Consider the following 18690-nt stretch of genomic DNA (forward strand, 5'->3'; position numbering starts at 1 on the left):
GCCATTTTATGTAAGCGACTTAAGCATCCGCAGATTTGGAAACCATAAGGAATCCTGAAACCAACCCCCTATGGATACTGAGGGACAACTGTATTTAAGAAATAAATAACCAGTAGAGGTTACAAGATCTAATCCATACAGTATCGCTACCATTTGGGAAAATTCTAAACTAGGTACGACCAAATAGCCTAGTTTAAAAAAAAAAAAAAAAAAAACACCGGATAAAAGCTTGCATTAAGGTCACACAGACCAGCTGGTTCTGAAGAATGTAACTTCCTGACATAACACCAAGATAAACCAATGATAAGATATACGCATAGGCAGTGAATGATGGGAGAATTAGCTGAACAATGTAGAAGTGGGCAAAATCTACAAACATGTTTGTTTTGGGTTTAGAATCTTTCATTATAAAAGTTCATAGGTTGCTCATTCATTCAACCAATATTTATTGAAAGCCTACTACGGGCAGGTGCTGTGCAAAGACCCTGGGGAACTAGCCCTTAGGAGTTTGAATTCTAATGGGGAAATGGAGGGTGAGGAGTCAGCTAGTAACCACATCAACAAATAACTGGAAATACAGAGAGAAAAAAGTGTTAATAATTTCTAGGGATAATAATAACAAATGGTGATAATAATTACAGCCATCACTGATAGCGCTCTTGCTGGTACCAGGCACTATTCTTAAGTATCACTGGAACTTATTATTTTACAAATGAAGAGCCAGGCCCAAAGTCTCTCAGATAATTAGTAGTAGAGTCAAGACTTGAATCCTGGCCATCTGGCTCCAGAGTCCAAGCTTTCTCCCATTATGGCACCAGTATGTGTTTGGGGTAAAGTAAGTAAAGAGGAGGCACTCCCCTAGATGATGTGAGAGAAAGTCTGTCAGAAGAAGTGACAGCTGACACAAGATCTAAACCAATAAGAAATGCAGTCCTTGTTTCTGGCAGTAACTACCAAGTAAGAACAGTTGTCTATGAGGCCACTACAACTTCAGGACTTCTACACATTACCTTTCATCATCTATAGAAGAAGAGAAAGTTGCTAAATAACTTTTTTGGTGTTGAAAAACTGAGTGGGTGATATTTCAAACAAATGAGTAGGAATCAAAATAAAATGAGAAACTTAATAAATAAAAATTTATAGCTCACTATAAGTCTACAATACACAATTATGTTTGGGAAGCATCCAAAATTCCATATTCAGCACTTATTTCATTCAAATATTTTGCTTGCTAAGAATCATATCATCCGAACTTGAATGAATGAGTCAGCTCCGAATTAATGGGGTTAAAAATCTTTCCTTCTATTTTATAGAAAACTAGTGTTTTTGAACAAAGAAAGAAGCAGAATAAAAATTTTTATTTTTAAAACTGTACTCAGTCCTTAAAAAATACACCCTTTTATACATATCCTGGCATGGTGTCTTCAAGAACTGCTTTTAACCTTTACTATTTTCCAGCTTACACAAGTGAAGAAAGGGCCTGTCTAAATTGAATAGAACCCATAACCTCTAAGGCTCGACCAAATAGAGGTCTGAAAGAATCTCCAGAGGGGAAGGGTGAATGTGATAAAAGCAAGAGAACCCTTACCCTTATCTTAAGAGCTCAACAAGGACTCCAAGGCATAGAATCCAGGGCCATTTATATAGCCATTCTTTCCCCTACTCACTTCTCCCAACCAGACTCTCCTCCATTGCAAGCCTTGAAGAATTCTGTGTTCTACTTTAATAAGCAAAGTGTTTTTGCATTATTAAAAAATTTGGCCAGTCATGGTGGCTCACGTCCATAATATCAGCACTTTGGGAGACAGTGGCAGGAGGATCATATAAGGTCAGGAGTTCGAGACCAGTCTGACCAACATGGTGAAACCCCGTCTCTACTAAAAATACAAAATTAGCCGGGCATGGTGGCACATGCCTATAATTCCAGCTGCTTGGGAGACTGAGGCAGGGGAATTGCTTGAACCCGGAAGGCAGAGGTTGTAGTGAGCCAAGATCGTGCCATTGCACTCCAGCCTGGGCAACAAAAGCACAACTCTGTCTCAAAAAAAAAAAAAAAAAGTAGATTTGTTTCCAAGTCACTATACACCAACCACTATTTTATCACCTTATTCCAGTGCATGTGGAGATCACAGTCCATAGTTACAGGACATTGAGAAAGAAAAGGATAGTTGAGGACAGGAAGGGAGGGCAAACTATTCCAGTAGCATTTCTCACCACCTCAATCCTCTCTTTAGCCACCTCCAGCGCTCAGCTCCTTACAGTTTACCTTCCCTCCTAATTCCACAGCTCCACATGTGAACCTCTGACCCAGAGATTCTACTCCAGGCCCACAATCCTACCCGGCCCATCCCGTGCAGACTTTCTGCCACAGGCGAGTTCCTTGGGCATATCCATTACCTAAGTCGGCCAGCAGGAGTCGAGGGGGAGTTTCAGCTTCTCTCATTACACATGCTAGCTAGGTTCTTTTGTTTGATTATTACCATGCTCTGGTACCCTCTGCGTGATGGTCCAATCTGAGCTCCAAACCACTATGCATAAGACATAGTGGTGTCAGACCCTTGGAGATACATCATCTCATTCAGTCTTCTCAAAACTTCTGGGAGATAAGAGTTTTTGGCAGGACTGTACAAAAAAAGTACAATACCTAACACTGATGGAGACTTAAATGTCTATTTATAAGATATAAGAGAATTATTTACTAATTTTTGTGATGCAGCTTGTTTTTATACTGGGATTGTCTGGCCCCTGAAGTGGGGCAAATATGAATAGGTTTACAGAGCTAGAGAAAGACCATTACTTAAGAAAAAGCCCCAGTTTTTTATTCCCATAGTTTGCTTTACCACAGCTAAGAATGCCCTGTAAGACAATCGACATTATTGAAATAGTTGAATTTCAGTAGGTTGCGATTGAAATCTGCCTCCACTTTATTCCCCTAAGGGCTAAACCAGGTGTCACTAATCACTAGATGCTCTGCTCCCTACCAGGAAGTTCAATCTGATGGCTTGACATCAAAGAAATGTTCATAGGTTCCTAAAGATAGACAACTTGTTTACCACATCTCAAATGGCAAGATTCTGGTTCAAGTGAGGAAAATGTTCATTTGAAAGAAAAGAAGCAGAAGAATGAAAATACTTTCCACTTGGGCAGAAGTTTATCTTTCCAACTTAAGTCAGAGTAAATAATCCTAATGAGTCAAGTGACTTGAAGTGACTCTGGATTTGCCATGGGTGGATCTTTTATGCCTATCTGCACAATTCTATACTCGCCCAATAACAAAAATATAGTAATCCCTTTTCATGTATCACAAACCAAGTATCAGCATGTAATACTGATAATAGCTAACAAGTAAAGACAGGTTTTCATTATTAATCCTGTGCTTACCCATGCTCTTCAGTGTAACTATTCAAACACTTGGAAGTGCTTGTAGTTTTCCATGATCCACAGTTAGAATATATTCATAATGTACAGGACGGACTGCCTGTGAGTTAAGGGTTGTTTGGTTTTTTTCTGTTGTTTGCTTTCAAAGGAGGAAAAAATATTTCAATAAACAGGAACATCTGAAGGGTATGGATAAAATTCAGGACTCATACATGGTTTGACTTACTTTCCCATGGCTATACGGTAGTCAAATTGATTTTCTATGAAAACGTTGGCAATCTCACTCTCTGTGGAGGAAACTGAGTGCTGGCTACAATGATACAGCTTGTCATTTTAGTTTTCATGCCAAAACAAATGCCTCAGATAAAAAGATTGCAAAATAAGTGACAGTGGGTTTTTCATTTTTACATGCTTAAGATACGTGCTTTGATATTTTAAACAACCGGATTACTTTCAATTCCCCAAACAATCTTGTGCTCTCTCTTACTTTTTGGCTTTTGCACATACTGGTCTCCCTGTCTGGATGTTCTGCCATAAAAGATACCTTTTCCATTTCTCTTGGTTAACCCCTATTTATCCATCACACAGATATCTACTAAGACCTTACTTCTTACCAGAAGCTTTCCATGGACTCAACTAACCTTGAATGGTTTGTCTGGGCCATTATACATTCTTTGAAAATGCCTTCGATTTTATTTTCAGCAAGAAATTCTTATTCCCAAAGGACATTTAGTTTATGATATATGATATAATGAAAGTTTACTATGAATTGTAACTCCTTTGTTTATGTTCTGCTTGTATTATTCTTTAAATAAAGTAATACAACTATGTGACTATACATACTCTCTAAAAAGACTTTACTATGTCAAGCTTGGCCACAAGCTTTCCAAGCAAAGCTGATTTAAAAAGAGAAAGGGGGCTAAGTAGTTGCTGGGATGGGATGGAGGAAGATTCATTGACTCATTTAACAAATGTTTACTGAAGCCCTACTTTGCAAATCACTATTCTGGTTCTGCTGATGCTGCAAGTAACCAAAGAAGTAAGTAAAAAATAAACAAATACACTTATCTCCATCTTACTTAAGAACTTTATCAGCTTTCTACTCCCACCAAAGCCAGCAAATGGAATAAACAGGAAATAGTGTAGGTGACTGACAATAAGCATACAGTGACATTTAACAAGACATAGGAATGCTTTTAGCGGGAGAAAAAGTAAAGGGTTTCAAGTATCTCACTGTCTTCAATAATTGTTGGATAGGATGGAGGAATTCTTCCTGATCTGTCCAGTGATCTGTAACAGGGCATTCCTGGTGCTTTTTGTTGTGAGGACTTCTTAATACTCAAATTGCATAATTAAGATTTATTTAGTAAGCTGAATATTAACACAGTTCAAGTTTCTACAGATTAACTTACCTCAACATATGAAATTGGAAATATTCCTATTTTGTCTGCCAGCATTCCTTCAGCCCAGTTTTCATCCACTCTTCGGATCACAGTCAGAACGTCATCCTGAAGAAACAGCAAACCATTAATCTACCTGATCATTAAGCTGTACCATTAAGCTTATCATTTAATTTTCCTTTTCAATAAAGAGACTCATGTTTTAAAGAGTACAAGAATAAAAATGCTATGACATATCTTTAGTACATGGATTAAATGTTTTAATGAATTAAATGGTAGCTACCAGCCCACCTGGTGTCCTTTCCAACTGTTATAAAGCTATGAACTTCTATGCAAGGGAGCTGGCCACTAACTTTGTTAAGATCTACAAATTGCAACCTCGAAGGATACCTACCCTAGCCTCCTGAGCTTCTGTTTTAGATTGATTCTCAGATGCTTCTCATTTTCTGAAAATAAACCAAATGCCTACTCAAATGTACATCCTACCGCTTTTCTCCATAAAAATCATAATATTCTGCTTAAAACTCCAAACTATTTTATCAATTCGGCAGATATATTCCTGTATGCTTTTAGGCAAAGAAATTTACATATAAAATATGAAAGTAATGACATTTCATTTTGTTATTCATAATTCAGTACTTTAAAATCCCTGAGTGGTGCATACACCCTTTAAAGTGGCTTAGAAATAAATTCAGACTCTAAATATGAAAATGATACCACATAGAGCATCAACCAAAATAATCTTTCCTATAAGAAGTCTGTGCATAAAATTACCTTCCTTGTGACTTAAAGACTGCTTCTAGGTGTTTTCAGAAGCACGGTGAGATAGTTCACACAAGACTATTGTATTTTTTTGCAAAAGGCAACACAAGCTATATTTCTATGTATCTGGGTACAGAGGTAGAGCTGGCAAACAGAAAACAAGCGCATTCTACCTTTACCTTTGCAAATGGAAGGCAATCTTTGTCTGCTTCCTTGTCTTTCACTTCAAAGTCATAAAGTGCTTTGCACTGAGGTGGGGGCTGAGGTAATGGTTTAATAATCTGCACAAAGTTGGTGGGGAAAAAGCCATGGATTCCATTGACTTCCCCATGGTACCAATTTTCATCCACTTGTCTTCGTAAAATGATGATGTCACCTTTGCTGAATTTAAGGTCTCCAGGCTCTTTTCCTTCGTAGTTGTATAATGCTTTGGCACATGGTAACTGAGGTACACCCTTTAAAAAAAAAGAGGGATGAATTTTTATAAAATAATGGTCCTAAAATGTCTCTGAAAATATAGCTGCATTGTCATTGTTTTAAAGTCAAGGTCAAATCCACACTGTACCTCTTGAAGAACATCTCATACAAAAACAACATATATGTGTTATCAATAAATAGAAAACACAAAACAATTGTCCAGAGTGACATAAGAACAGTACGACACCCATGCACCAGCCATGATTTAGGCTTTTATTCTTAAGTTTAACTTAGTGGGTGTTTTGCCTTGTTTCTTCGAGGTTATCAGTATATGAAAGCATGACTGCCAGGTCTGCCTCTCAAGAACTCATAAAAAACAAGCTTAACTTCCTACATTAACTACTTTATTCATCAGGATAAATGGTAAACACTGAGGGGAAAAATTTCAACCAAATTTATTAATTTACTAACTGCTTTTAAGCTTGGTTGATAAAAATCAGAGTTTGGCTTTTGGGCAAATCTCTTCCTGATATTGCTTTTAATGTGGGCAGTAGGTCTTACTCTTTCATAAGCTCAACGAGTATTTAATGAGGGTCTACTCTGTGCATGAGTCTGGATACAACAGTGAGTGAGACAGTCACAGTCTCTGCCCTCCCAAAGTTTATAATCTTTAACTGCATAGACCTGTGGTCTTTTAGAGTCTAAAATCATTCAACTTTGCTCTTTCCTGGAAGAGAGCACATTGTTAGGCCGATAAGCTAAGAGATGAGAAATTTAATATTCCTGCATGGCATTACTGTTTTAAATGACAAGTTTAAAATTGTGTGCATAACCACCAGTGCAATTTAGTCATCAACTGATTAATATGATATTTTTCAATGGCATTGGGGGTGCCCAATCTTGAGCATCAGTTGTCACTTTAAGATCTTTGACCTCTCTGGGCGCTGTTGCCGATCATTGATTCAGGAGATAAGTGGCAAATCCAACATGTCTATAATAATTCCCTGAACAAGATTACAGGGCTCCTGCTTTTGGAGTCTTTATTCATTCACTCATCCAGAAAACATTTATCAAACTTTTACTTTTTTTTTTAGACAAAGTCTCGCTCTGTCGCCCAGGCTGGAGTGCAGTGGTACAATCTCGGCTCACTGCAACCTCCGCCTCCGGCGTTCACGTGATCTTAACGCCTCAGCCTTCCAAGTAGCTGGGATTGCAGGCATGCACCACCACGCCTGGCTCATTTTTGCATTTTTAGTAGAGATGGGGGTCTCACCATGTTGGCCAGGCTGGTCTCAAACTCCTGACCTCAAATGATCCACCCACCTCAGCCTTCCAAAGTGCTGGGATTACAGGCATAAGCCATCGCACCCGGCCCAAGCTTTTACTTTTTACCAGGCAATGTGCTAGCGCTGACGACTTAAAGAAGAATAAGACAGTTCTTTTCTTAAAGAATGTTAGTAATAACTATAATAATACAGTGTAATAAATGTAATGATAAAGATATGCACACCATTTATGGGGACAAAGAACACAGGTCTCTGGTGTTTGGTGAGTAGGAAAATGAAACACTTCCTGGAGGAAGTGACACATGAGCCAAGACTTAAAGGATGCACAGGAATTAGTTGTCAAGGTTGGAGATCAAGGTTGGAGTAAATGAATGAAAGAGAAAAGTGAGGGCATTCCAGGCAGAGGGGACAGCACCAGCAAAGACCTAGAGGTAAGAAGTCATATGTGCAGAGGGACTGGGGAGCATAAAGAATGCAGTATTCCTGGATAAGAATTATGGAATGTAAAGGAGAGGTAGGCAGAGGCCAGTTTATGGAGGGTCTTGTAAAACGTATGAAAGAGTTTTGATTGCTACGTTCTTCTGGCAATGATAAGTCACTCACGTGTTTAATGCACAAATAGACTTAAGTCCCATGTGCCGGACAGATCAGTCTGGTAGTAGTGTGGAAAACGGACATGAAGTGGGCAGGCAGGCAGACAGCTATGTGCACAGCACAGGCCTCAACTAGTTGAATATTTTTTAAGTTTAATGTTTCCAATGAAGTAGAGCAATATAGTTAGCATTACTTATATCATTGTCTGCCCCCCAACCTGTAAAAAGTGGATCAAAGTTTTATACCCTTAATGGCAACAGAACTTCATAACACAGTTTTCAAAAATTAGTTTGGTTTCTACTTAGAGACTTAGAGTCTGGACTACCTATAAGCCAAATTGCTTTTGCTAAACATTTGTTTAGGAATATTAATTATTGCTCTCAAAATGCTATTGGCAATCACCTTGCCTTGGCTTAGTCCATGCGATGTTGTAGTTGGTTAGTTAGAACTTCCCTGAGAGGCCAATGTCCTGGGAAGACAGGTTGAGCCTTCCAGGAGTAATGACACCCTCCTGTGACCTCTGACTTTCAGACTCTGTCTTAAGATCTGGCCTCTAATGGCATCACTCCTGTCACCCTGCCTTGACCTACTCTTGTAAGCAATTCTGCTGTGCCCAGAAAGGAAATGCCCACCAGGAACTCTGGTCATTCACAACGCTGTGTACTCTGGTCACATTACATTAGTGTCCAACTCTGGGGAAAGAAGAATTCTAATTTTTCTCTACCCTCACAGATGCCTCATTATATTCTCCACTATATTATGTATTTCTTCAAGGCTAGTTATCACAACTCAACAATATTTCCAAAAATAGGTTTGAGGAAATAATAGTAAAACACGGCAATCGAGAGAGAGAGAGAGAGAGAGAGAGAGAGAGAGAGAGAGAGAGAACTGGCAAGTACTGTACTAAAACTCTTGTACAATAGCTAAAGAGACTCTGATCAGGCAGTATAGGGTACTGGCTGGAAGCACAAACTCCAGAGCCAGATTGCAGGGTGTGAATCCCACTTACTAGCTGTGTGATTTGGGCCAGGTTAACTCTCTGTGCCTCTTTCTTCATTTGGGTTGTTGTGAGGATTTAGCGAATTCACGTATATAAGCCACACCTTAAATGACCCAGTACGTGCTACATGTGTGAACCATCATCATTGTCATCATCATCATTACCCAGTATAAAAAGCCTCTTTACCAGTGAAATGGGGCACCTGACAATGTATTTGTCTCTCCACAGCTGGATGCTTTCCCTTTCAGATGAATTCACATAGCAATTACATTTTTAATACATATTCACTATATAACAATGCAATGAATGTTCCTCCTAGGAAGTGTTCAGGATTTTGAAATGTTTCTGAAGCACACATTTGTTTTCTGAGTAGAATCCATTCATCTTCTGGTTGAACAGAAGAAATTACAAATTCACTGACATGCACCGTTTAATAGGGGATGGCATTTTAGATGTGGCTGTAGTTCATCTTGACAGGGTTAATGTAAGGCATTGGAAGCCTGCATGAATTAATTGAAAATCCCATTACAAACTCAGTGACAAATAACTCTATTCACCATTACGGCCTGTTTTTTTCCCCACCTCAATTAGCTCTGTTTGGCCCACTCTGTCCAAATCCATGCCAGCCAAACCCATGCACCAAGATACAGATTTAGCACTCTTAGAAACCATTCTGAACCGCTCCTTGAAGAGATCTGTAAAATTCCAAACGACCCACAATATGGTTCTTTTGTGATATGCTGATGTGGGAACTGAAAGAATTTATTTCTTTACAGATCACTTCCACACACCAGTGGCCTAATGGACTTATTAACTTTTCCACAAAACAAATCTATTACTTGTTCCTAAAATCATCAAGTATTCTAATAGACCAGTGGCAAGGAGAAAGCTTACTATGATAACATTATGGTTAGCCTAGGGTTACATTTCCGTGATGCAACTTAAAATTCATTAATTCATCCCCACTTGCTAAATCTTGACTGCTAAAATTGTTTCAATGATCAGTAACCACAAAGACTCATAAAGCTTATGACAATCTAACCCATCAACAAACATTTGTGCATCTGGCTGTGTTTTTCTATGGTATTCTTTTTCAATTAAATTCTATGAGGCTAGAAAGCCAGTTTGGGTCAAGTTTCTGAAAAGAAGGCTTCCCACATTAAATAAAATGAATTCTATTCTGATTTTAAATCAAGCAAAGTTCAGTGATCTTTGAAAGACTTATTCCCACACAGACTGCAGATGATTAAGGATAAACGGTTAAACGACTTGGAAAAGCAATAAAAGAGCACATTTTTCCTTTTGCAACATCTGAAAGATAAAGCCAAAACAATTGGTTTGATAGCCTAGGACTACTCTGTGGATAAAATATGTCTGGAGCCCAGGGAGGTACTGCCCTCTCATTCATCTCCTTTGAAAGGTCTGAGAGTCATGTCATCACTGGGCCCTCTGCCCTCCAAGCCTTCTGCAGGCTTTCCAAACTGCTGCTTTTCTTCTGTATCCTCTCATCAGGCCAAGGCCCCCAAGGATCCACAGAGCTTACATTTCACTTGGAGACTTTCACTTGGCTACACATGAAAGGGAGGTTTAAAAGGAGAGAAAGCCAAAGAGAAACCGACTCTGCAGTCTAACCTTGGGTTTGCGGCTGTCATTCACACTGCCAGCTTTATCAAAAAGCTTGGCAATTTAGACAGGGAAACTGTTAAAATACTTCTGCATCTAAAATACATTTCGATAAACATCTACTATATTGTTCATTAAAAAAACAACTATGATAGTGGGCCAGCTTTACATTTCAAATAATTTTTGTTTCCAAATCATACATACAGGTTGTCTTTTAAGATATTAAAATCCTCATGTGATCTGCATATAAATATTTTTGATTAAATGCTTTAGACTTCCATTTCCATACCATCAGCTTTATTCCAATATATCTAGCAAAATGCTACTTTGATGATCTGAGATTCTAACAGGTAAATAAAACATTCACTGCCAATTTATTTTATAGACTCTAAATGCCAATACCCAGATGTACATGCAAGACAGCCTCTCTAAATTCAAATTCCTTCATGCATTTCTTACTGCTCCATAAAGTAAAAAAGATTCAATGACCTACTAAAAAGAAAATCTAGAAGATACTCTTGTAGTGGGAACAGCTATAAAATGTGTATAATTTAATAACTCAGTTACATCTAAATTGGCATCAACTCTGGCTGGTTTTAACTTGACTTTCAGAAACTTTCCAGAAAGAATTGAGGCACAAAGAAATCACAGTAATAGAAAGTACCACACACAGAAAGTACAAAAATGGGTGGAAGAAACAATTTTTAAAAAGTGTCTTTTGGGCCAGGCACAGTAGCCTCACACCTGTAATCCCAGCACTTTGGGAGGCTGAGGCCGGCAGATCACTTGAGTCTAGGGAGTTCAAGACCAGCCTGGATGACATGGCAAAACTCATCTCTATAAAAAGTACAAAAATTAGCATGTGCCTACAGTCCCAGCTACTTGGGAGGTTGAGGCAGGAGGCAGAGGTTGCAGTGAGCCGAGATGGCATCGCTGCACTCCAGCCTGGGCAACAGAGTGAGACTCCATCCCAGAAAAAAAAAGCAAAAAAAAAAAAAAAGAATGTCTTTCATATAACAAAAAACATGTTGGCTTTTCCCTACAAAGTAAAATATCTGTCAAGATATAATAACAGTATTTCATGAAAATATTGATTCTTTAACAATTAATAACTCCTAAGTATTGTTCTCAAGATATCTACGTCAGACAAATCACTCAAATATGATTTGGCCATCACTTGAAATATTTCAACTTCAATGACGGCCAAGACGAATATTAAAAGTTTTATTCTTCCAAAGTAACATCAGAAGGGACTGAGAATCCCATAATTCCACAATCGTCCATCTTTCATTTGTTCTTTCCTTTAACATTTATTTCTGGAAAGCACTGTGCTGGGGAATTTTTATCTGACAATCATTTTCTTAATCTTCTACCTCCTACCTACCCCAAATTCACCACATAAAATTTTCTAATCATACTAACCTTAATCAAATCTACCAGCACTTTGAGGATGGCAGCTGCAAATAAACAGAAATGAAGACAAAACATGTTTCTTCATTCACATGTATTCTTTTTGCCCTTATTCTACTATCCCAGTATCCCCTTTTCTTGCATACTCATTTTCTTCAGCTTTCTCCAGAAGTAGACTCTGCAGCCAGCCAGCCTCCCTCCTTATTCCAGGCCTGGTTCCAGTTCCATGCTAGCTCAAGAATGTGGGCTGACCAAGGCCAGCCTTTGGGCTTTTTTAGTGTTTGGTGGCTCCTCAGCACACACTCTGTGCTGTCTGCTGCCCTGCTCATGCTCAGCTGTGGACTCCGCATCCTCCATCCTCTCCTTAGTCAGCTCCTGCAATCCAATCCACTAACCCTAATGGAGTGTCTCACTCAGCTCTTGACCAAACAGCAATCAGCCAAATATAGTTTCCAGCAGTCTTGCTGTTTTGGGAGGGGGGGAGCATTAATGGTTTCAGGGGCAAGGTAGAGGGAGAGAAAAAGAAAAAAACTAGAGATAAAGGAGAGTAGATAAAGCAGCTTTCTTACCAATTTCCCTGGGCTGCACTCTCATCATTAATTAATCATTTGCATAATGAACTTAGCTGAAGTCAAGAGTATATTCAAACACCCAGAAAAAAAAAAATGACGAACAGAGTTTTCCAAACTTAAAAATGAAAAAATGCTATTAGACTCTTCATTAAATGTTTTTTTCTAGAAACTAAAACAGAGAGAACAAACTGAAATCCCTTTGTCCCACCTCCTGGATTTTCCTCTCCTACAAGTACAGGAGAACCTGAGGGGGCACTCAGGAGCATGTTTAAAAGACAGTGTTGCAGGAAAAGTGGGCTAAGGGACATTGCTTAGTAAATACCCATATTTAGGAGGCAGAAAAAAGAGAGATATAGGAAACTAGAGAGGTAGGATGAAAACCAGCAAACTATAACCACAATAACAAGGATAATTCCTGAAACACGGTTTTGTCCATATCACCTATGTCTTTACAATCTGAGATAGTTCCCAATTACCTCTTAAATCACATTAATGATCTAAATCATGAGTTTATGGCCCTCCATTTGGATTGTCCGTTCCACCTCATATTTTCCACCCTCAGCAAGCAATCCAGTCTGCTGTCATCACCTCCAACTTCATACATGCCATCTCTCCTCCACCAATATTCATCAAGAACCGTCCATTTCTCCCTCCACCTCCCTACCTTGTAAATGCATCATGTGCCTGATAATTATGCTGCATTTCTTTCATTTGGATTTTTATGTCTGCCTAGGATGACTGCTTTTGTTGTTTGGAATCAGGTGTAAATAAGGCCAAGATCAATGATCTGATCCTTGCGTGGGTCAAAAGGACAGTCTCTATTTCCCAGATGTGAAAGTCACTACTTGTCCATCAGGACCCAGGCCAGGCATTGCCTTCTTGGGGAAGCTTCTCCCAAACTTCCCCTACCCAAGTCTGGAGAAGGTGCTGCTCTTTTTATGTACACCTAGGGTGCCTTATGAACACTGTTATCACAGCCCTTATCTCACTCAGTTTACAACCTATTTCTTTCGGCTAGACTGTAACCTCCTGGAGACCTGGGACCACGTGTTATGCATCTTTGTATCATGAGTACCTACTTCAGTGTCTCTGAAAAATTCTTGCTGAATAAATAAAGAACAATAGTTATCTCCAGTGGATTGAGTGGTAAGGTGTGGATGGGTAATTGGAAAAAGAACACATCTAAAGGAAAAGCAACTAAAAAGACGATTCTACTGACAGGCTCAACAGCTTTACACAAACTGCAAAATATATACAAACATGTATTTATGTGTCTCTGGGAACTCCTCATGAATGGTAGACTGCTAATCCATCTTTTTGAAACTATCCTCCCAAGTATACAGTAGGTGGTGGGCACTTGATTCTGAGACATGGGAGGTACAGAAATACTGAAAGACACATTTTTATTACCATTTTCTAGGCTGCTGGGAAACCTGGGGCACGGTAAGGTGCTACAGAAAAACCTGAGGAAATGTGAGCAAGCACTGCGAATTGGTATTAACTTCACTGTGTTCTAGACACTAGAACTAAAACATAGTCCATTCTGGAAATGGGTAGTTGAGTGTCTTATACTAAACAAACGGCTGGCATTTGAAAAATGTGAAACGAATTATGTAGCAAACTACAGCAAATAAATATTTTCCTTATAAACTCATTTGGTGGTTATGAGAAAATAGTCACGCAGTTGATATAGCATTTCTCTCGGATGGCCTTAAAAAGGGAGTACCCAACTGACAGATATATCATTAAAAAAAACAAATTTTATGAATTTCTCCAAGGGAAAATAGCTATAGAGAATGCAGTCACTAAAGTAAAATGCAAGAAGTTTGTGTCACTCATTGCCCTGAATATTTGTTTTCTGTTTCATCACATGTTTAATAATTACAATAGTATTTTGCAGAGAGCAGGAATATTTATTGGGAAAATTCCCTGTGGTAACTTGAGTTACCATCTTGAGGACTCATCACAGGATGGGGACTATTTCCTGGGAAAAGGTCAAGTTTCTACCTATTTGAAAAACAGATTCCTGGCAAAGAATCTGCCCTAGGCCTCCAACCTCACCCTGGGGCGTAGGACTAAACAGGGAGGAATGACCATGTACCAGGAATTCTGCTTGCATCTTATCTAATCCTTACAGAAATCCAGGAAGGTAGGGAGATTCAGAAACACAAAGGGAGAGGGGTGTGTGAGAACATGTTTTAGTATTAAAGAGGATGGGTAACAGCCACATGCAGTGGCTCATGCCTGCAAATCCAGCACTTTGGGAGGCTGAGGCAGGCAGATCACTTGAAGCCAGGAGTTCACAACCAGTCTGGGTGATCTGGTGAAACCCCGTCTCTTAAAAAACAAAAAACAAACAAACAAAAAAAAACTAGCCAGGCATGGTGGCGCATGCCTGTAGTCTAATATTGTGCCACTGCACTTCAGCCAAGGTGACAGAGTGAGACTCTGTCTCAGAGAAAAAAAAGAGGGGGAGTCAGGTAAGGCCTCAGTGAAATTCAATTGCCTGTTTTTAGTTTTGTCCAGTATTTACATTAAACCTTGGAGAGAAGATGCTCATATAATTTTAACATAAGGTTAAATGTAAAAGATAGTCCATAGTTTCAGAATTAAAGCAATATTGAAACAGACCTACACACATATGATCAACTAGACAAAAGCGTCAAGGCAATTCAACTGAGGAAAATAAAGTCTTTTCAAAGATTATTTTGGAACAACAAGGAGCCCTAGGTTATAGAGGGAGATGAATCTTGATCCCCTACCTCACACCATATACAAAATTAATTTAAGATGAATCCCAGACTCAAATATAAAAGCTAAAACTGTAAGTTTTATAGGGGAAAACAATAAATTATCTTAGTGATGTGTAGGGAGGAAAAAAAAAGCCTAAATTAACCATAAGCTGACAAATTTGACTATATCAAAATTGAAAAATTAGGTTAAACAACAAAAGACACGTGAGGAAAATAAAAATGTAAACCACAGATTGGGGGAAAAAAAATATATATATATAACAAAGGACTCAAATCCAGAATTAAAATGACTCCTACTAACCAACAAACAATTTGGTTTAAAAACAGGCAAAAGCTCTTTCCCACCTTGCCAGATAGCGGTGAAAAAGTTGAGAAGCTGGATACTAAAGAGAAGAAACCCGAAGCCAAGAAGGCTGATGCTGGTAGTAAGGTGAAAAGGGGTAACTTCAAGGCTAAAAGCCCCAAGAAGGGGAAGTCCCACTGTGGCCAAAATCCTATTAGAGGAATTGGCAGATATTAGAGGCAGATATTATTAGAGGAATTGGCAGATATTCCCCATCTGCTATGTATTCCAGAAGTGCCATGTACAAGAGGAAGTACTCATCCACTAAATGTAAGGTTGAAAAGAAAAAGAAGGAGACAGTTCTTGCAACTGTTACAAAACCAGTTGGTTGTGAGAAGAATGGTGGTAACCTGGGTGGTTAAACTTCGCAAAATGCCTAGATATTATCCTCACTAAAGTTGTGTCTCAAAAGCTGCTGAGCCACAGCAAAAACCCTTCAATCACCATGTGAGAAACTGTGAGCCAGCATCACCCCAGGAACCATTCTGATCATCCTCACTGAGTGCCACAGAGGCAAGAGGATGGTTTTCCTGGAGCAGCTGACTACTGGCTGGTTACTTGTGACTAGACCTCTGGTCCTCAATTGAGTTTCTCTAGAAGAACATACCAGAAATTTGTCATTGCCACCTCAACCAAAATTGATATCAGTAATGTAAAAATCCCAAAACATCTTATTGATGCTTACTTCAAGAAGAGGCAGCTGCAGAAGCCCAGATACCAAGAAGGTGAGATCTTCGACATGGAAAAAGAGAAATGAGCAGTGCAAGGTTGATCAGAAAGCTGTGGACTCATAAATCTTAACAAAAATCAGAGCCATTCCTCAGCTCCAGGGCTACCTGTAATCTGTGTTTGCCCTAACAAACAAAATTTATCCTCACAAAGTGGTGCTCTACATTTCTTAAGAACCTAATTAAGTAACTGATAACATTAAAAAATAAAAACAGGCAAAAGATGTGAATACACATCTTGAAAAGATGTTTGTATAGCCACGGAAGGTTACTCAACACCATCAGGCAACTGCAAAATAAAACCACAATGATATATTATAATGCATTCATTAGAATGATTAAAATTTAAAGACTGACAACAGAAAAATTTCTAAAAACTGTGGAGCAACTAGAATTTACATAGATTGCTAGTGGGGGGTCTAATACTGTTTGAAAAATTCTTATAAAGTTATATGTACATTTACTCTTCAATCTACCCCTCTTAGGTATTAACCCAAGATAAATGAAAATATATATCCACACCCAGATTTGTACAAAAATGCTCATCACAGCACTATTTATAATACCAAAAACTGAAAACAAACCAAATGTCCATCAACAGGGGAATAAATGGAATCCTATTTAACTATTTCAAAAAATGAATTAATGGCACGTGAAAAAAATAAGAATACTATATAATTAAATTTATAAAATATTCAAAAATAGGTGAAACAAATCTATTTTGGTAGAAATCACAGTAGTTGCCCATAGGAGATGGGCAAATGAGTGAAGAGGTGTGAGGGAAATTTCTGAGACTATTAATATATTCCATATCTTGACTGAGGTGTTAGTTATCCTGGTGTAGAAAGGTATCAAAACCTATTAGAGCGCACACTTAAGAACTGTAATTCACACATACCAATTTTGCCTCAATACCAAAGGATATTAAGGTAACATTAGGAGGCCAATGGTAGGATATCTTGAGGCTAGAAGTTCGAGACCGGCCTAGACAAAATAGTGAGTCTCAGTCTCTAAATAAAATTAAAAATAAATTAGCTGGGCATGGTGGGACAGGCCTATAGTCCCAGCTGCTCAGGAAGCTAAAGCGGAAGGATCACTTGAGCCCAGGAACTCTAGGTTGCAATGAGCTATGATTGTGCAACTGCACTCCAGCCTGCAGTCAGACCTTACCTCTGAAAACAAAAACAAAAGCAAAAGTATCACAATGAATAACAATCCACACTGGCATTCAAGAGAACGGCAAAATGAGAAAAACAAGAAATCTGAAGTTCAGAGGTATGGAGATTAATGCACATAAAGATGTCTACTTTTCCAAAAGGAAATCACAGAACAGAAATGACTGTACATAATGTACTGTCGCTGCTAGAATCTGACCCCTATATTAGCACCAGTCAAGTCTCTCACTAGATGTCCAGGATACATTCTGAATTCCATAAACAAAAGGGACAGAGAACTGTGGCATATTCAGTAGAGAGCGATAAAGATGATAAAAGTGTTGGAAAATATTTACAGAAAAGCTGTAGAAACTGAGATGTATTAGTACAGCAGTGTTATTCTAGAATAAGTCTTCAAATACCATGCAAAGGTCTTACACAAAGAGAGTAAGTCTGATTGGAATTTGCTGAAGAAAAAAATACAGGCTTAAACTCATGCATGCATTATTTAAGGTGAATAAAGGAACTTCCTGACAGAGAGGGTTGTTAAATATTGCAATGGATTATGATATCTCTTTCACTGGAGACTTTAAAAAAAATGAACAGTCTCACACATTTGGTTCTGCCCAAAGGCAATGGGACAGACTATGACTGATGATCTCTAGTAATCTATGATTTCTTTGGCAATTAAATCATTTGAGAGAAAAAGTTTATTCTTGATGATTTTGTTCTTTGTTTCTTAGGAGTGGAATCTCAAGAATAACGATAGTGATGAGGTATGAGAGAGTGAGCAGAGAGGAGACATTTGGAAAGAAAATGAAACGAGAATATGAATTCGCCTACAGAATCAAATCAAGCCAGCTTCAATACTCCAAAGTCTGCCATGACCTTCTACAATGTCATTAGGAAAAGTAGAAACAAGCTCAGCCATGGTCAGACAAACCAAGCTGCCTTTTATCTCCTTATTTTTGCTGTCAAAAAAGTAATACATAATATTTGTGTATTACTGTTACTATTCTTCAAAGAAGCATCCTTCTAGTCAATTAAATGTGAAGTTTACATAGTAAGGATTAAATAATTACTTCAGGAAAATATCTTCTTACTTTGAAATAAACTTATTACAAGGATATAAAACCAATCCTGTGAACCCTATAGGGTAGGCTCAAGGTCTTTAAAACATAATTAAGTCTTTTCATTAAAAAAAAAAAACAACAGACCGGGCACGGCAGTTCACACCTGTAATCCCAGCACTTTGGGAGGCTGAGGCGGC

The 18690-nt window shown here is 38.5% G+C and overlaps 1 protein-coding gene across 3 annotated transcripts in view; it reads right to left on the reverse strand.

Moving 5' to 3' along the window:
* SH3RF1 (SH3 domain containing ring finger 1) overlaps nucleotides 1-18690 on the reverse strand; it is a 187550-nt gene that overhangs the window by 57862 nt on the left and 110998 nt on the right. For all 3 annotated transcript variants that reach the window (XR_004438204.1, XM_033215655.1, XM_033215656.1), the window contains exons 3-4: nucleotides 5720-5995; nucleotides 4791-4886 (exon numbers count right to left, since the gene is read on the reverse strand). Coding sequence is in view for 2 of the 3 variants with exons in the window: in XM_033215655.1 (XP_033071546.1) it covers nucleotides 4791-4886; nucleotides 5720-5995 (372 nt within the window). In the remaining variant the exon portion in view is untranslated. The remainder of the gene's footprint in view (nucleotides 1-4790; nucleotides 4887-5719; nucleotides 5996-18690) is intronic.

The sequence above is a fragment of the Trachypithecus francoisi genome, unplaced genomic scaffold, assembly GCF_009764315.1.
Source record: "Trachypithecus francoisi isolate TF-2019V2 unplaced genomic scaffold, Tfra_2.0 Lachesis_group1, whole genome shotgun sequence".
NCBI lineage: Eukaryota > Metazoa > Chordata > Mammalia > Primates > Cercopithecidae > Trachypithecus > Trachypithecus francoisi.